General features: G+C 50.6%; 1 protein-coding gene across 7 annotated transcripts in view; it reads right to left on the bottom strand.

The window, feature by feature from the left end:
* The window catches only part of ABLIM3 (actin binding LIM protein family member 3), a 109361-nt gene that overhangs the window by 42900 nt on the left and 43901 nt on the right, over positions 1 to 22560 (bottom strand). For all 7 annotated transcript variants that reach the window (XM_032337376.1, XM_032337375.1, XM_032337374.1 and 4 more), the window contains exons 4-7: positions 18285 to 18468; positions 16157 to 16269; positions 7979 to 8105; positions 4146 to 4239 (exon numbers count right to left, since the gene is read on the bottom strand). In XM_032337376.1, the coding sequence (XP_032193267.1) occupies positions 4146 to 4239; positions 7979 to 8105; positions 16157 to 16269; positions 18285 to 18468 (518 nt within the window). The remainder of the gene's footprint in view (positions 1 to 4145; positions 4240 to 7978; positions 8106 to 16156; positions 16270 to 18284; positions 18469 to 22560) is intronic.

Genomic DNA, 22560 nt, shown 5'->3' on the forward strand with positions numbered 1-22560 from the left:
GCTTGAGCCATTTCAGTATAATTTCTGCACTTGCAACCAAAAAGGTTCTGACTACCTATAAAGATACTCCTGTATGTATCCTTTACTCTCACATGACTACCCTACTCACAAGACATCTGACATTAGATGTGTGTTGGGGGCTGGATTTCCACAACAAGCAATTCTCTGAGACAACAGCTGGGCGTCCTACAGCTTACTTTAGTTCTGAAACTATTTACCTGGAAAGATCGTCAGACCCCACAGGTTAAGCCCTCAGTCTCACAAGGCTGCCTCTTCAGATGCCAAACCAAGTCCCAGGTTGTCAGACCCAGGTTGCTTCTAACCAACTGGCTATAAATTGGGGTCCCCATGCCCCCCAAGCTGGGTTCAATAATTCACTAGAATAGCTCATGGAACTCAGGGAAACACATTTACCTACAATAAAGGTTAGAGATGAGCATCCAGCTGGAGGAGATTCGTAGGACAAGGTGTGTGGGAAGAGGCTCGGAGCTTTCATGTCCCCTCCTGACCCACCACTCTCCTAGAACCTCCACAGGTTCCGCCACCCGGAAGCTCTCCAGACCCCATCCTTTGGGGACTGCTACGGAGGCTTCATCACATAGGCGTGATCCCCCTTTACCTCAGGCTCCAGCCCCTCCCCCTGCCCCTCCTGGAAGATGGGAGATGGGGCTGGAAGTTCCAAGCTTCCAATCATGGCTTGGTCTTCCTGGTGACCAGCTCCCATCTTGAATCTCTCCAGGACCCCATCCAGCCACCTCATTCACAAAAGACACTCCTATCACCACCCACCCAGGAAATTCCAGGAGATTTAGGAACTCTGCCTCAGGAACCAGGGTCAAAGACTAATTTTAAAACAATAGATGCTCCTAGTGCTCTTAACACTTAGGAAATTGCAGAGATTTTAGGAGCACTGTGCCACGAACTGGGGACAGAGACCAATAGCTTTATTTTCTATTATTTTACACTAACATATCCATGAGAAGTTGAATGACAGTAGAATTTGACAGGATAGAGAAAGACTCTAAGTCTCAGAGAAAGTGACTTGCTTCCAGTTTCATGGCTAGAAGTGGTGAAATTGGAATCCAAACCTGTTTCATTCCAACCATGTATCTCATGACATCATGGAACCTCAAAGACCAACTCCTGAGTGGCTGAGAGCTGTGGGCACGTGTCATGGGATATAGGAATCTCGAGTTCTAGATTTTTAGTTTTTGCTTTACCAGAAACTCTGTGTATGACCTTGGAATAACATCACAGGTCTTAGGGCTCACTTTTCTCATCTGTAAAACGAGGAGGTTAACTAGCTGATAGCTAAAAGTCTCTTCCAGCGCTAAGGAAAAAAAAAAATCAATAAGTCCACGACGCTAATGGAGCCTCATACAAATGGAATCAATCAAAAGCTGGTTACAATAGTAGCCCGAGAGGAGGTTCCCATGATGCTAAACCCAATAACATGAGGGAGAGGACAGCCACTGCAGACATAGTTTCAAAGCCACCTGGAAATGCCACGATGAATTCTCGTCTGGAGCCCTGCATGTAATCCAGATTTCCTCCTTTTCCAAAGAAGAGTCTGCTTTGGGGCGCCTGGGTGGCTCAGTCTGTTGGGCATCTGCCTTGGGCTCAGGTCATGATCCCAGAGTCCCAGGATCAAGTTCCACCAAGTCCTGCCTGGGGCTCCCTGCTCAGCAGGGAGCTGCTCATTTTCGCTCTCTTTCTCTCAAATAAATAAAATCTTAAAAAAAAGTCTTCTTTTATGACCTCTCATCCCATAGACCTTTACCCCCACTACGGTGTAGATGCCTCTCCTCTCTAATCCTGCAGACTTGAAACTTTCTGGAAGGCCTCCCCCCTTCCTGGCTTTTCCTCAGCCCACATAGACCTCACCTGCTCCACAGAATCTCGCCAAGGCTGGTGGACCTTGCCCTCCTTTCTGAAGCACTTGTGGCCTGGCCCCCATTCTCACCCCACAGGCCTGACTGCTCTTCCTCTTTCTCTGACAACCCCTCGGCCTCCTTGTGCCACCTGTTCCCCAGGGTGCCTTCAGCTCACTCCTCCCTCCCTTCCTCTCTGTTTCCCTCTCAATCCTGGGTGACTCCCCTGGTGCTGCCGCTTCCTCAAATCCTAGCCTGAGATTATGCCATCCACGCCTGAGCTGTGTTCCTGAGCTCTGCTGCTCCACATTTCTGACCGCCTTCTCGAAGGCTTCCTGGAATTTCAATCACAACTTGTCTCGGATGGAACTCGATGTTTCTGTCCAGATCAGCTCCTTTCCCGGCCGCCCCCAGTTCCCCAGGGGGCAGCACCAGGCTTCCTCCCATCCAGGCTTGATGCTCTGGTACAACTTTTGACTTCTTTTCCTTCAAACCCCATGTCTACTTGGTGGCCCCAGAGCAAAGCTGTGGGAATCCCACTGCCATCACGCGGGAGGCAGGTGAGTTCTCTGTCTGCTGCCACTATAGGTCTCCAGTCCTGCCCGCGGCATCATGGCCTCCTCGCCGGTCTCCCACTTCCGGGTTCTTTCCTCCGAAGGTAACCTCTGTCTATCACACCATCCTCCTCTGAGGAACAGCTCTGAGTGGGTCACTCATGCTCAGTCTTTCCACACACTCTGTTGCGCAGTGAATCCCAAACAAACTCCTCACCCTGGAATGGGGCCCTGGGAAACCGGGGCCAACACCTTAGCTGTGCTCCTGTAGCTTGCTTTCTCCTCCACTCCGCACTCCTACTGCTCCCTGGGAAGCTTTCATGGTTTATCAGCTCTGTGCCTTTATCTTATTCGGAATCCCTACAATCTTTTTTTTTTTTTTTTTTTAAAGATTTTATTTATTTTATTTGATAGATAGAGATCACGAGTAGGCAGAGAGGCAGGCAGAGAGAGAGGAGGAAGCAGGCTCCCTGCTGAGCAGAGAGCCCGACGCAGGGCTCGATTCTAGGACCCTGGGATCATGACCTGAGCCGAAGGCAGAGGCTTTAACCCACTGAGCCACCCAGGCACCCCGGAATCCCTACAATCTTAACACCGTTGCTCCTCGGTTGAAAACTCTCCAATACCTTTTCATTGCACTTACTACAAAATCCAACTCCTAAACGGCTACAAAGCCCTATGGGGTAAGCCCTGTGTGCTAGACCAACCTTCCTGAGCCTCAGTTTACATAATTCAGCCACACTGGCTTTTTTCTCTGTTCCCTGAAGGGGTCAAGTTCTATTCTTTTCCTAGCACATCACCAGACAGTCTCCTCGTCCTTGGGGCTCAGCTTCAGTGCATCTCCTGGGCAACTCCTTCCCTGGTTGCGACACTCTCTCCTGCTGGGCCCAGAGGTGACTGCAGAATCCTTCTCAACACAGGTGACTGCCATCAACTGGCCAGCTGTAACATGATTGATGAGCCCCCCCACAAGAGCTGTCCCAGTCTGCCGTCCCCCAGCCACCACCAGAAGGGAACACTGAGGCCTGGAGAGGCAAAGACACTCACCGTGAACCTGAGCACGAGTTAGCCCTTGAGTCAATATCTGACCCCAATTGTTCCTGCTCTGAGGCTATTGTTCGTCTGTTGTATCAAACTCTTTCCTGTTTTTAATTCCTCAAGATAGGTGGTCCCAAAGCATAGGAAGCTTTCTGGACCCACAGGGTGTGGAAGGAAGGCCTGGAAGGGCAGCAGACAGGGGTCCAGGGCAGGGAATCAGCTGCGCATCGCCTGTTAAAGGCAGAGCGAGCTGGTCATCAGAGGCAGGGGACAGCTGTTGTCATGGCAATGGACCAGCTAAGGAGCCAACCGCTAGACAAGCTGGTTCTTAGATCAGCACCTTACCAAATGCTTAAAACTTAAAAATGGCTTCCACCCTTTAGCAGGGCTGGGAAGAAAACCACAATTGTCCCTCCGTGGTGATCTATTTGGGTCTGAGTCCAGAGACGACACTGATAGTCCCAGCACAGCATTTTTGGATCCAGGAATAATTTTGTCCAGCTTCTCATTTTGGGGGTGCCCAGAGAGGCAAAATTATCTACTCAAGTCAGGGAGTAAACTCAGCTGAGGTCATGGCAGCGGGGGTGGGGTAGGCTACTGAAGGAGGCATCCTCAGTGATGACCTTTTGGAGTCATAGGCCATCCCGCACAAACACCTTCCCAGTTACTTGAACCCACTCACCTCCAAGACCCTGCCGCTGATGTACCGGTCACAAGTCTCGCATTTGATGCCAAACTGGGAATGGTAGTCGGACTCGCAGTACGGAACGCCATCCCTGCGAGAGGAAATGCACACAGGGAGAGGAGGCTGGGGGGGTGGTCCATGGGGGGTGTCACAGGCAAGTTCCTGGACCTGCAGCCAGTGATGACTGGATCGAGATTAGAAAAACTGGGGGAGCTTGTTAAAAAAACTCCCCAGATACCCCTCAGATCTATGGAATCAGAACCCTTGGGAGGGGGGCCCAGGAATCTGCCTTCTAGAAGGCAGAAGAAGATCTAGAAGACTAGAAGATCTCTCTTCTAGTCCCCTTCTATTTCTCTCCCACAAGTTCTCCACATCCACTTACTTCTCTTTATCTCCAAGGACTCTTTTTAAAATGCATTGTAAAAATGGATGATGTTTTATTTTATTTAGAATAGGTAGTATTTGCATTTGACACCTTATAAAGACATAAAGGGAGAAGTCTTCTCCCTCTTCCCAGCCCCTTCCAGGAGGTCATCGATGGGGTCAAATTTTGGGCATAGCCTTCAGGGCTCCTCACCTGATAAAAAAAATTTTGCCTGTAGTGAATCATCTGACTGCTCCGGGTCAGGAGATAAGAGGAACCTACCCTAACCCCTTCCCATGTGCTTATCAAGCAGTAATAAGATTATTGTGAGTCATTCTTACACTGCCCCCTGCTACTAACAGCCACTGACATGGATGGTCAGGTGTATGGCGGGCCCTCGGATGAGGTTTTACATAGATTATTTCATTGAATCGTCACGGCCCTGGGAGGTCAGAACTATCCCTCTTCCTCTATCGTGTTGATGAGAAAACTCAACTCAGAGGACCTAAAGCTGGATTCAAACCAGCACTCTGTTCCCCCCCTCCCCCGCCCCCAGGTGGTCATATGGCCTGAAGAAAAGGGCTGCCATATGCCCCGGGGCTCACGCTCAGGCTCAGGGCCCGGCCTGTCATGACCACACACCAAATGGCTGCCAGAAGAACTCCCGTGATGGCAGAGAGGGGCCTTCAAGGTGGACGTGGAGGTAGCTGGGGGCATCAGACAGCTCACCCCAGCTCTGGGCCCTGCCTGACTCTAAGGACCGGATCTGACGACACGGTTCTGTGGTGCTAACGCGTCCCTGAAGAGAGAGGGACGCTTCCCCCACTTTTGGGTGTAACAGAACTGGCTGACTCAGAGATGCCCGAAAGACAGACATGTCCTTGTTTCATCTCTAAGTTGTTGCCATGATGGGATTGCTGGAGCCCACCCCGAGAGGCAGGGAGCGTGTGTTCTCCTGAAGGAGAGGGCCCTGCAAAGGCCAGTGGTCAGACTGTTGTTTGAAGGCCCCCGAGACAAGGCTCCTCCCATCCCTGCCAATCCTCTGCCCTCCGTGGGTGTGGGAGGGTGACTCGGCTCAGGGAGAAAGTCATTGGTCAGGAGGTGGGTACAATGAGCCAGCAAAATTTGTGTATGCATGCCAATCCTGCCTTGTTTGGACCCGGGGTCAGGAGACCTTGGGGAATTTGAAAATAGCCCTGATTCTAAAAAGACGGAGATGGTCCAATTCGTATTCACTAGACACTTATAAGGCTGCTGTCGAGGTAGGTCTTCCTATCCCTGTTTTTATAAATGAGGAAACAGACTCCAAAGGGTTAAGTCCCTTGCCAAGATCACCCAGGCCGGGCTGCTAACCCAGGCATCAAACCCGGAGGCGGTGTGTCTCTGGTGCCTGCCACCGCGCCAGCAGCCAGATGAGGAGCCCAGCGCCAGGCTGCAGAGGCCTTAGGAGTGCTGGGCCTTCTTGAGAGGAGCTCTGCATGAACCCCACACCCCTGGCTGAGGCTCACAGACTCAAGGACTCCAGGCCGGAGACTCAGTAAGGGCACTTCTTACTTGGCAGGCACGGAGCGAGATGCCAACCTCCTCCTAGCATGGCCTTCAAAGCTCTCGGTGCCGTGACCTCAGCTCCCCTCTGCAGCCTGGGACCATGGTGCACTTGCGCACACGTCGGAGCTCCGGGCAGACACGATGGGTGTGTCAGGCACCAGCCTGCCCTTGCCCAGGCTGGGCATTCCGCCTACAAGCTTTCCTTCTGTGTGTTTTCAAATCTTACCCTCGTTTTCAAGGTCTGGCTCAAAGAATGCTGTCTTCCATGAAGCTCTCCCAGATTCCAGATTTCACTCCTTGCTAGTTAGAAGTGCTCCTTTCTTTCTCAGAATAATCTGAGACTGTCACTTGGACCTCTGACCCAGACGGTGCTGTCTGGCAGTGTCCCCTTTCTGCCCATAGCCTCTCCTGGTTTTCCCTTCCACTCACAGTTACTGTGAGTCACAGAGGGCTACTCTCTGGCTCTAGGAGTCACGTCCTCCTGGCCAGTGATTGGTCAGGAATGGGAGTATGACCCAAGGGTGGCCACATCAGGGACAACCGTGGGACTCTTGCTGGGGTCCTTGGGAAAGGGGCCTCCGTCTCTCTGCTGGGCTTGCTACGCTGGTAGAATGAAACCCTGAGATGCCGGTGATCCTCTTTAATACCCTTGGGAGAGGGCTTATTGAGAATAAATCCAACACAGAGGAAGGGAGAGCTGAGGGCTAGTAGGAGGGGGGAGAGAGAGAGAGAGACCGCCGCAGTGCCAGTAACATCTTTAAGCCCCTAAATTCAGCTGTGCTGGAAGTTAGCAGGCCTCTGGCCTTCCCATTTCTGAGCCAATAAACTCATTTTTGCTTAAGTGGGTTTGAACTGGGTTTTCTGTTGCTTATAATCCAAAGGGTCTAAAAGAACAAAACTCTTGAGCTCCCCATCACCTAAGTCCTGGTGCCGTAATTTTTTTATGTATCTAGTTTATCTCCCTTGTTAGACAATAGCTCTCCTGACGGAGAAACCCAGACACGCTACAGTTTTACGTGCTTGCCCTATCCTGGCAGTGGGTCAGCCCGCGCCCCAGCAGTGTCTGGCTCAGACAGCATCAGCGCTGTGAGGGGCTGTGGCCATCAACTTCTTTCCGGTGCCTGATTTTGGGAATGTGGTCATTAGAGTCTGGAGGTAAGGGGGTGGGGCGGGGCTCCTCCTGTGGGACCCAGTGCGGCCCCTGGGGGTGGGGTCCTCTCTGCTGATAGCTTCCCGTGTCCCCTGTATCTCATCTCAATTCAATTCATTCAACAACTGTATTGTTGGCCAGGGGATGGGCATCGCGCTAACGGCAACAGCAGTAAAAAAGACACACTCCGCCTAGGCGAGGATGACATTAAATATCATCACAGAGCAAGTTACTTACTTCCTCAAGCCTCTGTCTGCTTTTATCGTTTTTAAAATGGGAGCAGACGCCTCATGGGGGGAGTTGTGGGGTTTAATGCGATAACCCTTCCACGGCCATTAGCATATCCTTTGTACGTCATAAAACCTTGGTGAACGGTAGCTAGGGTTATCATCATTGTCAGAAGTTAACATGGATGAGAGTATGATTGCAAACGGTGTGAGCCTGCGTGAAGGGAACAGACCCCGGGAGGGCTGGGGTTGGGGGAGCGGCAGCAGCAGGGACCGTAGGAGATCTCCCAGGAAGCGGATGGCTGCAGACCAGAGGGAGGGGAGGAGCGAACACAGCAAGAAGAGCATCTCAGGGAGAGGAAGCGGCATGGAAGGGCCCACAGGCTGGAGAGCTGTTCTTTGTGGCTGTGGGAGTGTGGTGGCTGGAGGCCAAGTGGAAGGAGGTGGCCCGGGAGATCCAGGTGAAGGTCCCCTGGGGCAGGCCGGTGGAATGCAGGGGTCCTGGAAGCCGGGCAGGGATGGGGGAGGGGGAGACACCCACTTGCTGATGTACTCCCCGGTAAGGATCACGCTGCAGGTCTGGCACTTGAAGCAGCTGACGTGCCATTGCTTGTCCAGCGCCAGGAGTGACTGGCCATGCTTGATCTCCTCCTTGCACCCAGCGCAGTCTGCAAAGACAAGGGGATGCCACTGAGAAGAACATCCCAGGGCCCCTGACCTCTGCTGTCCTCTCAGTCCCAGGGATGGAAACCCCTCCCTGAAAATTGGCCTTCCCATAGCAGCTCCCAGCTTGGCCCGGGCACCTGCCCGAGCTCTACCAGGTGGAAGCAAGGACCCCGGAGCCCGGGCTGCTGGACAGGAGGACTGGATGTGAGGGAGAAAGAAAGACATGCTAGGATTCCTCCAGAAAGCTCTCTGTCATCCTGGCCGCTCTTCATCCCTCACAGACAGACCCTGTCCCGCGTCTGGCCTGCCCTCAAACAGCTAACCTAGTGCACTACTGTTTGTGGCCTGGGCACCGGTCGCATCAGCAGCACCTGGGAGCCTGCAGACCTACTGAAGGTCTCCAAGCAGAGTCAAGTCGAGCAGCACAGCTGCAGGGGATAAGCTCAGTATCTAATTTTTTCCTGCTCTTGGACCGTATGCTCCATGACAAGGACCCTGTCTGTGTTTTGTGCGGAAATGCACTCTCTGTGCTGTGCTCAACACATAGTAGGAGCTGGATGAGCAGGAAGGAGAGGACCTTGTAGCCCCAGGAGGACAGAGTTTCCTGTGCCTGCCCCTCCCCCAACATGCTTATAGTATGCAGAACATTCCCCTCGCCAAGGGTTAGAGTCTGGTAAGACTGACGCCAACCAGGGGCTGTTCTCACTCCCCATCCTCATCACCCTGGAACGCGCGCCAGGGCCCCAGAACGTGGCGGCTGGCCCTCTGCCTGTTGCTCAAGCCCTGTCTGCGGGGGCAGGAAAGGGAGTCAGCATCCAAGGTGCTTGGGAGATGCTGGGAATGCAGGCCCACTCTGGAGGGGGTAAGGGTCATGGGACAAAGTTTACCAGAGGACGAGCCTCTCTATTGGCACCACCAGACAGATGCGTACTTCGGAGCGGTGGGGGGAAGAGAAACTGCAGATCAAGTTGGGAGAGGCTGGCCAGAAGCCCTCGTGTCCAGCTGGGAGCCAGGCCTGGGAGAGAAGATGAAGGGGCCTATCGAGGAAGGGGGTGTGCCCAGCTGACTGCGGGGAGGGTCTGAGCCCCACTGAAGTGCTTGGAGGAGGCAGCTCCCACGGTTCCTGCCTCTTGGCTCCCTAGCCTTTCTTTCTTTTCTTTTTTTTTTTTTTTAAGATTTTATTTATTTATTTGTCAGAGAGACAGTGAGCGAGAGCGAGCACAGGCAGACAGAGAGGCAGGCAGAATCAGAGGGAGAAGCAGGCTCCCTGCGGAGCAAGGAGCCCGATGTGGGACTCGATCCCAGGACGCTGGGATCATGACCTGAGCCGAAGGCAGCTGCTTAACCAACTGAGCCACCCAGGCGTCCCCTTTCTTTCTTTTCTTAAAAAACACTTTATTATTTATTTGACAGACAAAGAAAGGGCACAAGTAGGCAGAGCAACAGGCAGAGGGAGAGGGAGAAGCAGGCTCTCCCACACAGGGTTTGATCCTAGGACCCTGGGATCATGACCCAGGCTAAAGGTAGTGGTTTAACCACGGAGCCACCCAGGCACCCCTCCCTAGCACCTTTTGAACATCCCTTAGCACAGGCTGGGGCGGGAGGGGCTCCCATTGCAAAATGCCTCGAGCCCCAGGCCTTCAGATGGGGGCTGGGAGAACAGCTTTGGGATTTCTTTTCCTTCCTCACTCCTCCAGAAAAAGTCTACCCACCTGCATCCCAATAATCGCAGCCTTTAGAATGTAATTGTTTAGAGATTATCAGGCACCCCCTCTCCTTTTATAGACATGACTCGTGCATGCTCAGCACAGAAGAACTTGAGGGCTCGGGGGTCAAGGACTGAACCCTGCATACTGAACCTGTGTCCAGGGCCTCCTTGATAGACTTAGATAATTCCACAGGGGCACAGTGTTCACAGAACCCTTAGTCACAGTCCCACCTAATGCAGGAACCTACAGCATTCTTGACAGGCGGGCACCGTCCTCTGCTTAACCGCCTCCAGGGGTAGGAAGCTCACCCCCTATGGAGGAAGCCCCCTTTGCCTTTGGACAGACAAAATAGTCACAAGTGCGTTCTTTATTTTTTTTTTCATTTTCATTTTAAAAAATATGTATGCTATAAAGGTTTACTCTTTTTTGTTTTGTTTTGTAACTCCATTTTTAATTTCCTATTTGACTTTTTTTTTTAACTGAAGTGTCGCTGACATACACTATTACATCCGTCTCAGGCATACGATAGTGACTCCAAAACTCTACACCTTACACTGTACTCAGCATAAGGGTAGCTCCCATCTGCCCCCAGACACCGCTGTTACCGTGTCACTGGCCACGTTCCCCATGCTGTGCCTTTCATCCCCGTCACCTACCCATCGCATAACGGGAAGCCTGCGCCTCCCACTCCCCTTCACCCATTTTTGCCCATCCCTCCTCCCCTTCACCTCTGGCAACCATCAGTCTGTTCTCTGTATTTGTGGGCCTGTTTCTGTTTTTTTTTGGTTTGTTTGTTCATTTATTTTGTTTTTGAGATTCTGCATATATGGGAAATCATGCAGTATTTTTCTCTCTCTCTCTGACTTACTTCACTTAGCATAATACCCTCTAGGTCCATCCACATTATTGCAAATGGCAAGATTTCATTCTTTTTTGTGACTGAGTAATATTCCAGTGTATATCTGCCACATCTTTATCCATTCATCAGTTGATAGGTATTTGGGTCATTTCAATATCTTGGCTATTGTAAACAATACTGCAATAAACATATGGGTGCCTATGTCTTTTTAAATTAGGATTTTTGTTTTCTTTGGGAAAATGCCCAACAGTGGAATTACTGGATTATATGACATATCTATTTTTTTTAAAGATTTTATTTATTTATTTGACAGACAGAGATCACAAGTAGGCAGAGAGGCAGGCAGAGGGAGAGAGAGGGGGAAGCAGGCTTCCCACTGAGCAGAGAGTCCAATGCGGGGCTCGATCCCAGGACCCTGGGATCTTGACCGGAGCCAAAGGCAGAGGCTTTAACCCACCGAGCCACCCAGGCGCCCCTATTTTTAGTTTTTTTTTTTAGGAACCTTCATACTGTTTCCCACACGAGCTGCACCAATCCACATCCTCACCAACACTTGTCATTTCTTGTCCTGACTGCCCTTTTTTTTTTTTTAGAGAGAGAGAGAGTGAGAGAGAGCATGTGTGGGTGTGGGGGAGGGTTAGAGGGAAAGGGAGAGAGAATCCCAAGCAAGTTCCATGCTGGGTGTGGGATTTGAGCTCACAGCCCTGAGATCATAGCTCGAGCTGAAAAGAAGAGCCAGACCTTAACTGACAGAGCCACGCAGGGGCCCCAGGACTGCCTTCTTTATATGGAGCTGAGACCTGACTCTTTGTGATGTCCCTTCTTCTATGCAATAAGAACTACCTCCTTTGCCTCCTGACATGGCCTTCAAATATTTAGAGACAACTGCAGTTTCTCTCTTCTCCCTCCTTCCTTACACCTCACTTTTCCTTGCTTGATGGGGTCATTCTCCCACCAACTTCATCGTTGACTCCATGCACTTGGTGTATTAGAGCTAACAACACAAAGCCCCACCTCTCCAATAGATCTCATTTGAATACCCGCATCCTAGGTGGCCGCATTCTAGTCCCGAGTCCCATCTCCTTAAGTTGCTGTGATGTGTCTGCGATGGACGTGGTACCTTGAGTCAAAATTCAGGAGGCCGCGCGGGGGCGTGGTTAGAAGCTGGGCCAGGAGGACAGAGTGAATGGTGAGAGGCGGGCTGAGGGCACAAGCCCAGCCCCCTCACGGACTGGTTGTGTGAGCTCAAAGCCCCGGCTTCCTCATCTGACCGGCTCCCTTACCGCACTGGTGTGAAGATGTGCTACTTTCAGGCCTGTAAGGACTCAGCACGCGAGCTCAACGAATGGTCGCTGTCATCCTTACTTCATGTTCTTATGTTTCTGACCCATATTCTGTGCTCAGTCCTGTCTCTGGTCTGAGGCCAGGAGAATTTTCCTGTTGCCGGAAAGGCCTGTGGATTCCCTGAGGATTCTGGGATGCCTCCTCTAGGTGGTTTTCCTTTTCATGTTATACCTCGGGTCCTCAGATTGATCAAGACCCTTTTCTCCTTCTTCTTCCTCCTGCTCTGAGCCTTGACCCCCGGTGGAGCTTCAGGCGCCAGCCGGGAGCCCGTGAGTCTGGTACAACAAACAGGCACAGTCAGGAGAGCGACCCCCTGCCTCGAGGTGGTTGCTGTGCAGCCAGCTGTCCGCTCCTCGTATGCTCCTCTCTCTTCCAAAATTACAACCTTCAGCTGGCAGAAAGTGTGAGTCCACCACCTGTTCCCCCAAGTCCCTCAGTCTCCTGAGGTCTCTAGAGACTGCAGGCAGTCATTTTTAGCTTTTCTTGACTGGGTCATACATTCCATCTAGATCAACGAAAACGAGTGGGTTTTGTGAGTCATAGCAAGTCAAAGCATTCCTTGCTTTAGATAACGAGTCCAGGAAGACATGACCCTTCCCTGTTAGCCAGTCATATCTCTGGTACAGGGTGCGAAGGGAAGAGGCCCCATGGCCAGAATGCCTGGTCCCACATTCCGGTTTCATTACTTACTATTTGTGTGACTCTGGGCAAGTCATTTACACTCTTTGGGTCTCAGTTTTCTCATCTATAAAACAATTACTTTTCTCTCCCTTATCGAAGTATAATGAGATATTATGTATAGACATTATATACAGAAAACTCAATGCATTGCCTGACAATAGTAATAGTCAATCAGTGTTAGCAGTGGTGATGATGGTGATGGTGGTATTGGTGGTGGTGGTAATGGCAGTTGACAGTTGTGATGGTGATGGTGGTGGTGGTGGTGACAACTGTGATGGTAGTGTTGGTGTTGGGAGTGATGGTGGTGACAGTTGTGATGGTGATGGTGGTGGTGGTGGTGATGGTGGTGACAGTTGTGATGGTGATGGTGGTGGTTATAGTGAGAGTTGTGATGGTGATGGTGACAGTGGTGATGGTTCGTAGTGATGGTGATTACAGTTGTGATGATGATGGTGGTGGTGATGATGACAGTTGTGATGGTAGTGGTGGTGATGATGGTGATAGCTGTGATGGTAATGGTGGTGATGGTGACAATTATGATGGTGATGTTGGTGTTGGTGGTGATGGTGGTGACAGTTGTGATGGTGGTGGTGGTGATGGGGATGGTGGTAGTGGTGGTGACAGTGGTGGTGTTGATGGTGGTGTTGGTGTTGGTAGTGATGGTGGTGACAGTGGTGATGTTGATGGTTGTGGTGGTGGTGACAACTGTGATGCTAGTGTTGGTGTTGGGAGTGATGGTGGTGACAGTGGTGATGGCGACAGTGGTGATGGTGGTGGTGGTGATGGTGGTGACAGTTGTGACAGTGAAGCTGATGTTGCTCCCACTGCTGATTCCTCTTAGTGAGGATGGTGAGGAAACACTTATTTTTATAAAAAGTTATTTTTTCTCTTGATAGTTCCAGAGTCTTCTTCTTGATCTATTTTGAGTAGATAACTGCTCCTGCTGTTCCAGAACGTCTTTATTCACCCTCCAGGAGTGAAAGGTCACACCCCTATAGATAAAAATACATCAGGTTTTTTCTTCCTCTTTTTTTCTTTTTCCATGATACATTCTTCATCTCAGTCCTCTTTTGAATCTGGTTTTGGTTCCGTCTCTCCTTTGGGAACTCAGCACAACTCCCAGCAACCTCTCTAGTTATCTTTAGCATGGACAGTGACCACCTTTCGGGAGAAAACACTTCCATGAAACATATTCCCCGTAGATCCACAGTTCGCAGTCTTTGCTTTGTGAGTAACAAGATGAGCCACGATCCCGGGCCCTCCACCTGGAGACTGCTTATACGCGTACTTGCTTCTCATTATTCACTCTTCTTCACCTTCCTCTGTTTTTGGACTTGCAGAATTATGGTGGAGACATTTAGCACCTCTCCTCAAGGACACACTCGCATACAGGATTCCCACACTCAGCCAAGGAACTGTCCTACCTCTCCGAGGTCCCTGATGCGTGTAGTAATGCAGCACGAGCCAGGAGAAGTAACAGATTCAGGAATCGTACTCTCTCTTTGGTGTGCTTTCCAGATTAAATCTCCAAGTCCACAGCATCCTCACTTTATATTCAGAGAACATATTACACACCACGGCGTATGCTAGTCTGGCTCCTGGATACTAACACATTTGCTTTCCACAGAGCTGGGTAAACGGAGCCCCAGCAAGGCTCACGCTCCCGGCCCCAGCCTGCCTCTCTCTACTGCCTCACACGCCATCCTGCTGGCCTCTGGGGGCCTTCACAGTATCAGTCACAGGGCCGTGGCCCCGCATCCCAGCCCTCCAGCCCTGCTGTCATCCTGCACTAGGCTTTCAAGGAATCATGAAGGAGAACAGTGTGTACACTCAGGCACCTTGAGATGGGAACCTGCTCAGACCAGCAAAGTCTTCTTGAAGACTTTCATTGATTTTGCTGTGGGGCCGGTTGGGCTGTCATGTAATGGGAAAGAACCCCTGAGCCCAGTGTGGCTTGCGGCAAGCCCCGGGAGCCAGGGTCTTGTGTGGGTGGGCACCTGCTGTCAGCAGCCCATCCAGGGCATCTGGGACCAGTGATTTAGACATCTTACCACTTGCATTTTGCGAGTAGATCTGATTAGATTGGGAGGAAGGAATGGCGAAGGAGGAAGCCTTCCCATCGTCTTTCTCCCCAGCTTCCCACGGCAGGCTCTGATGGAGCCCCTCGGGGCCCAGCCCTGCTGACTCAGGGTGTTCTGTCTCAGCCCCTTGGAAGGATGCAGCCCCGGCCTGCTGACTCTCTCGGTGCCCGCGCCCGCATGCAGGCAGCTAATGGACTTTCATTGATTTTGCTGTGGGGCCGGTTGGGCTGTCATGTAATGGGAAAGAACCCCTGAGCCCAGTGTGGCTTGCGGCAAGCCCCGGGAGCCAGGGTCTTGTGTGGGTGGGCACCTGCTGTCAGCAGCCCATCCAGGGCATCTGGGACCAGTGATTTAGACATCTTACCACTAGACACACTTGAGTGGAATGGATGTTCCACGAATTCAAATGACTGTTCCGAAGTGCACTCCTGAGCCTCAGTTTCCCCCCAGATCTACAGTTTGGTGATGAAATATAATATTCACTCTGGTGTTATAGATGTTCGCTTCATCTCTAAACACTGGTTCTCAGTCTTAGGAGCAGCAAATGCATCACCTAGGAAGCTTATTAAGAATGCAGACTTCTAGGTTCCTTTCTTAGAAGTCCAAAGTGCGGGGGGGTTGCCTGGGTGGCCCAGTGGGTTAAGGTCTGTCTTCAGTTCAGGTCATGATCTCAGAGGCCTGGGGGCGAGCCCCACATTGGGTTCCCTGCTCAGCAGGGAGTCTGCTTTTCTGCTTTTCCCTTTGCCCCTCCCTGCCCCCCTGCCCCGGCTCATTCTCTCTCTCTCTCTCTCTTGCTCTCTGTCAAGTAAATAAATAAAATCTTAAAAAAAAGATTAAAGAAAAAGATTAAAGAAAATTTAAAAAAAGAAGTCCAAAGTGGGCCTAAAAATTTGTATGTTTAGCATTATGCAGTGAAGGTTTCCCTGGGACACTTTCTAAGAGACACTAGCCCATCCCTTGTGGTTTGCTCCCATATTTCTCCTTTTTAAGATGTGTCTGTGTATACTTTTTAGTGGCATTTATAGAAATTGAGAACCCTTGGTGGCTTCTTCAGCCCTGTTCGGGTGCCCTGAGGAACACAGATCCAGAAGGGAGATGAGATGGGGAGCCTAGCTCATCCCAGAAGAGCCCCACCCAAGTGGCCAAGCATGGTACAGGCTGTCACTGTTTCTAGTCAACAGTCTGCTTTCCCTGCATTTCTGCTTAAGGAAGCTGGTGAGTCTGGGCTGAATGCCAACTGGGTCAGGCTTCAGGAGTCCTCCAGTGTGGAAACCTCCCCCACTTCCCTCCAGGCCTGCAGGAACGGATGCCGGAGCCGGGACAGGGAGCCCTAGGATGCATGGCCCGCAGACACGGAGGTGCCTGGGAGGAGCACTCACGGCTTGGCCCACGGATCTTGATGGGCTTACTGCTGGTCATGGACTGGGAGCATGTTTGACACACGCATTCCTTCCCGCTGAAGGTCACCTTGTCTCCAATGGGGAAAGGCTTCCTGCAAGGGAGATAGAAGAGAAATTCAACACCTCTTCTTTTGAGGGATTCCATGTCTATTGGTGAGCTGACAGAAGATGGGTTCGAAGCTCGCTGGCACCACACGCAGCCTGCCTTCTATTAGACAAGGTAAATTCAAGTGCTGTTCACAGTGCCAGACTGGGGCTGAATCAACTCAGTTGGGACCACGACTGGAACTGGAGGCCCACTTGGACCACTGGTATGACGAACACCAGGCCAATCGTGACACTTAGTGAAGCTCACATTTCTCATCTGTGAACGAATTGGTTAATAATTCCTCCCAGAGTTGCCCCTTCTTTCCAGAAAGACTTTTTCCATCCCAATCTCCTCTATCCCCCAATATCAAGAAGAACTCATTCAACTCCTAAATTCACCAAAATGTCTTCCTTTCACTGGCCAGGACCTTTAGAAAGCCACCAATAACCTCTTCCTCTCCTCTGCCATTGTGCAGTTTGGGTTTCAGAGTTCAGAGGTCTCGAACTTGTCCGTGTCCTGCCTCCCTAACAAAGATGAACTGTACATCGAGTCCCTGGCAGCGTCGAGTCCATTGTTCAGGGGCTCTCACGCATGAAGTCTGGGAGACCCCATTACACAGACTCTGAGGGCAGCCCCGGACATAGGCTTCTGGGGGCTCCCCTGCCCTTGTATTTGCAACGTGGGGCATGGGAGGGAGTGCTGGGGTGAGTTGGGAGAGCTGGTTTCTCATCGAGGCCCAGACACTGACTTCTGGTAAAGGACACAGCATGATGCTGGGGGAGGCACTGCCTCTGTGTGGGGCTTGACAGAAACTTCACTCTAAACTGTCTGGACCTGGGACACCTGGGTGGCTCAGTTGGTTAAGCAACTGCGTTTGGTTCAGGTCATGATCTCGGGGTCCTGGGATTGAGTCCTACATTGGGCTCCCTGCTCAGTGGGGAGCCTCTTTCTCCTTCCTCTCTCTCTCTGTCTGTCAAATAACTAAATAAATTCCTCAAAAAAACCAAAACCAAAACAAAAAAACCCCCAACATATGGACCTTACTGTGCTAGCCTTGAGTGGGTCTGGGATTCTGGGACCCAGCACCCAGGTTTTAGGAGATGGATGAGTGAATGGATTCCACAGGGTGATTTTATTTTCTTGTACACTGTGTCATTAGTCTCAGCAGGAACCCTAACTGGTAACTAACAGGTAGTTATTTTATGGGGAGAATAATCCATAAATTCCTTTCCTAATTAAAAAAAGCATACATTTATTCCAAACCACGTTTCTACATATGACTTAATCAGAACAGTCCATTAAATTTTAATGTATTTGTAGGCAAGGCTGAGGCCTCCTTTATTTTTTGCATCTCCTTAATGCAGTGCTTGGCACACGGTGGACCCTTCACATATGTCTGCTGAGGTAACAAGGAACAGGGGCCCAGGGCATGAGGGGGAGGGAAGGGTGAACTTCCCATTGCCTACCAGCTTGCCTGAGAGGCTAGATGGTTGTCATATAATGACAAGAACAGCAAAAGCAGACACAATTACGTCCCCGTTACTGAGCTACAGTCTTTGCAAATACCATCTCATTATTTTTCACGAAAAGCCAACAATGCGGCAATGGTTTTGATGCCCGTTTTACCGATGAAAAAGCTGAGGCTTACAGAGAGGGCATCACTTGTCAGGGTCATGGGGGAAGGCTACAAACATATCTCTACACTACATGTGGCTGACGGGGTAGGAGCTGGCCCAGTTGCCCCATTTCCAGAATGGGTTCAGGGTACTCGGTAGTTCCTCTGAGGACTTCTGATGGGAAATGGGAGGCTGAGGGCGGGGGCTCAGGTCCTCGCTCTGTCTGGATCTCTAGGCAAACTAGTGTTTCGCAGGAGATCACCTTTGACAGACAGGATTCGGCTGCTGTCACATCATTCTGCCCAGGACAGTCTAGAAATCCAAGTGTCCAGCATCCAGCCCTGGGAGCCCCCAGATTGCCACGGGGCCCAGGTGGAGGGGCCGGCCTCCCCCACCTGCTCACCTGCACAAGCTGCACACGAAGCACTTGGGGTGGTAGGTGCGGCCCAGGGCGGAGATGACCTCGCCGGTGATGAAGTCCCTACAGCTGTCGCAGCGGGTGCCGTAGAGCTGCTGGTAGTCCTGGGTGCAGATGTACTCCTGGTTCTTGAAGAAGAAGCCCGACTGGGCCAGGCCGCAGCCACATACTGCGGGGCACAAGGAGAAGATCGAGGGCAGGGTGAGTCCAGGGAAGGTTGACCAGCATGAGGTTCTCGCAGGGGACAAGGCTGGCATGTGACTTGGTCATAAGTGGCCCCCAAATGGTGGCACATAGGACCTCGTGCGGGCTAGTGTTCCTTAAAGTGTGTCCTGAAGACCCTTTGCATTGGAAGCAACCATGGGCTCCTTAAGATGCTGATGCCTGGGCCTGAATCAGACCCCCTGGGGGCAAGGCCCCAGGGATTTGCATTTTGGTGCACTCCCCAGCTGATTCAGATGAGACCACTGACGTCGTACCCCCATCTCGTGCATGGATGGAAGTTTAGGGCTGCGTAGCCCACACAAGGCCATACTATCTCATGAATTGGATAAGATCAGTAAAAATGTCCCTGGGTACTTTCCCTGTGTATGATTCTGTGCAAGGTGAAGACAATTTAGGATGGCAATGGGATGAATGGTTGGAAATTTATAATCTGCTCTCACCATAGACATAAAGAGTTGGTCTGTTCCAAGGCAAGAATGATAAAACGCAATCCCTGAACCATGAAGAGCTAACAGTATACGCCCAAAGACGACCTTATAGAACATACATCATGGACAACAGGCCATGGGCTGGAGCGGGTAGCAAGTGCCAGGAGTGGGGAGGAAAAGGGAGCAAAGTTGTGGGGGAGGGATCATGGTAGGCTTCTTGGAGGAGGCGGCATTAAGTTGAACCCTGAAGGTGGAAAATGAGCTAAAACACAAGCAGGAAGTTGCAAGTGATATCTGTGTGGCGGTGTGGTATTTTTAGGGTGTGAAGGGCAGTAATAACAGGAAGACATTGACAGGCCAGTTGGAGGAGAGCCTGAGTCCAGCTTAAGAAGTTTAGGCTTTGTGTGATATTGAGGAGCCATGGATGGTTTTTCTCCTAGTTTTTTAAAACCTTAAAAAAATATTTTGAAACTCTCTGACATAAACAAAAGAAGAGAGAAGGTTATAATGATGTCCCATCACTCAGTTGCAAAAATGACCAATTGCATTGCTAGCTTTTGCACAGACAGGCAACATATGTCACCAGGTCTTATGGGATATCCTTGCGGACAATACGAAGATGCATAGGGCAGATAACAGAGGAGTAGGTAGAGGTAGTTATAGGTGCTTTAATGACCGAATCATGTGGGACTCCCTACCTCCAAAGGACTTAGAAACGTGGGAAGTGAGATTTCCCTCCAAGGGTTAAGTTACAAAATCCACACCTAATGGGAAAGACAGAAAGAGGCAAAGTTTCTTCCAAGAGATCAAATGGCTCTTAGGGCCACCAGAACTGCTGAATGTATTGATCTGGCTAAAGCAGGGGTGGCAGCCCAGAAGAGGCTGACCAGCCATCAAGGGAAGGCCATTGGGGAGCCCATTCCAACCCTTTGACCAGCCCCCTTGTTCTGAGTCTATATTGACTATGTGACTTACAGTTTGACTTACTAGGTAGACTTTTGGGAGAGAAGAAGCTGGTCAGGGCAATGCAAACTACTATAACAGAGAATGACATCTCTCCATCAATAAAAGGGCACTCTGATTTTAAACATTGGTTTCCTGAGGTCTTGGTGAGCATGGATCAGCGTTCTGAGGCATGATCAATGGTGTGGAAACCAATAAGATAAGAATTCCAAGCCTGTAATTGTGGGGACCTGGCTTGGATTGGGTGAGGCTATCCCAGCAAATACTGTCTCCTTGCTCATAGGGAATCTTGTCATGCAAAAGCAGTCAGGTTAAAGAGAGACACATGGCACAAGTGTGTGTTCACCTTGCAGGCCAGAGGCAGGCTTATGGGGCCAGGATGAGTGAGCCAGAGGGCAGCCCCAGAGGTCACAGCATTGGGGGGACCGTGCAGCACAGTGGGAGTCATGATAGTCTGTGAACTGGACCACCTGGGCTCTGGGTTTGTCACTGCCGCTAACTCTCTGGCTGACAATGAACTTGGTCCCTGTTCACATGCATGTATAATGAAGAAGGTGGATTAAAAAGTGACCTGAGCTTTTCTTCTAACACCAGCATGCCATGAGTCTAGGAGAAGCATTGCTCCTTTCGGGGTCTACCAGGGGCCTAAACATTTTAAACTCAGTACGAGGTGGGGCTGGCGGGCCCTGGAGCCCACCCCTGCCTGCAGAGAAGCAGGGCCTATTCGCACAGGGGGTGGTGGTAGTTGATGGCGGGAGGGTTGATCTTCTACCAGGCTTCGTGAAAATTCATCACAGCAAACAATGCCTCAAGAGCAGGCCAGGCCAGAGTACAGGGCGTTCTGGGGCGTGCAGGTGGCAGATCGATTGACTTCACGGCTGTGGAATTAGTGAGGTCATGGCCTACGACCTCATTGGAAACAGCTCCTGTTTTTTTCCTTCTTTTCTCCCCTTTGTTTCCCCTGCCAGCTCCACCCCCAGAGCCACCTCTCCCAGTGGACAAACCCAGGAGGCGGTAAGAAAACTTGGAACAATCGGTTCCTCCGTTTCCCCCAAGGAGCTGCAGGAGGAAGTTTTTGGTAGAAAGGATGTAAAGGTTGATAAGAATCTCAGGGGGTTCCTGGAAATACAGTGGGGAGCACGGGGATGGAAGGCAAGCTGGACAGCACGACAGATGTGTCTGAGGCTGAGCAGAGCCTGACATCCAAATAACAGGAAAGGCCTTGGAGAGGGTCCGCAGCATGTAACTGCTGCGGAAGTTAACACACTCAGGGCAGACGTTATTCTGTGAATCAAAAAAGTGAAGTCTATTAACGAGAGGAAAAAAAAAAAAAGCAGATCAATGGGTTTGACAGTGGGACAGAATATGAGAAGTTAGAATCACTTTGAGAAAATCTAGAATGAGTGTTCATTGTTAAAAGATGCCCAGAAAGAGACCTTGCCCACAGTCATAGTGCATTTCAGGGGAAAATGGACTGACTGTGTTGCGGGTCAGTGGACCGGGGTCCATGTTTCTGTTCTACCACTCAGGTGCCGTGTGGCTTTGAAAAGGTTACCCCACCTCTCTCAAGCTCAGCTGCCTCATTTGTGAAATGAAGAAGAAACTGAGAACGCACGGAGACCCGTGAGTACATGGGTTTCCCATAGGATTCTGTTGGTTTTCAACTTTGCAAACGAGACGGGGTTTTCAAAACCCAAGCTTTAGAAGGGTTCCTGAGGGCGATCTATTTAACATTTAAATGTTTAAATGTGAACTACATTATACATACAGAAAAAGGAGTAAATATACAAGCACGGTTTAAAGAAGAAGAAGAATAAAATACACTCCCAGCTACCCGCTTCCCACTCGATGAAACAGAACATTCCCCGTGCCTCGGAAGCCTGTTTGCATCTCCCGAAAGCATCCCCTTCCCCATGTTGTCCCTAACTGTTGTTTGTTATTCTCTTGCTTTTCTTTCTACTTTAACCACCTCTGATGTATCCACAAATAATGCCTTGTTTAGTTTTGCCTTTTTTGAACTTTATGTTCGTGGAACCCCACTGCATTTATTCTTCTGTGCTTGCTTCGTACTTTCAGGATGATGTGCTGGAGATGCGTCCAGGTCGACGCCTGTAACTGGGTTTTTCTGCTATATCCTACGGTCTGTATCACAAGCGATCTACTCCACTGCCGAAGGACATTTGACCTGGTTGCAATTTTTTTTTCTTTTATGGAAATGCTGCTTTGGGCATTCTTTTACCTGTGAGGTGAAGCCTTGTAGTTTTCCAAAGAGTTTTTCCCATTTGCTTTCCCACCAGCAGTTTCCACCGATCCATATCACCATTGGAAGCTGATAATATATGCATTGACATAGTGGCTGTAAAATGTCATCTTATTGTGATTTCAGGTAATTAATTAATTAATTTTTAAAAACACACTCTTTCTTTTCTCCCTCCCCTCCCCTCCCCTTCCCTTTCCTTTTCTTCTTTTCTTTCTTTCTCTCTCTCTCTCTCCCTCCTTTCCTTCCTTCCTTCCTTCCAAGTGGGAGCACACTTGTGTGCATGTGCACAAGCAGGGTGCCAGGGGGTGAGGGTAGGGAAAGAGGGAGAGGGAAAGAGAGAAACCCAAGCAGCCTCCATGCCTAGTGCGAGCCCTACTTGGGGCTC

This window comes from Mustela erminea, chromosome 3, assembly GCF_009829155.1.
Source record: "Mustela erminea isolate mMusErm1 chromosome 3, mMusErm1.Pri, whole genome shotgun sequence".
Lineage (NCBI taxonomy): Eukaryota > Metazoa > Chordata > Mammalia > Carnivora > Mustelidae > Mustela > Mustela erminea.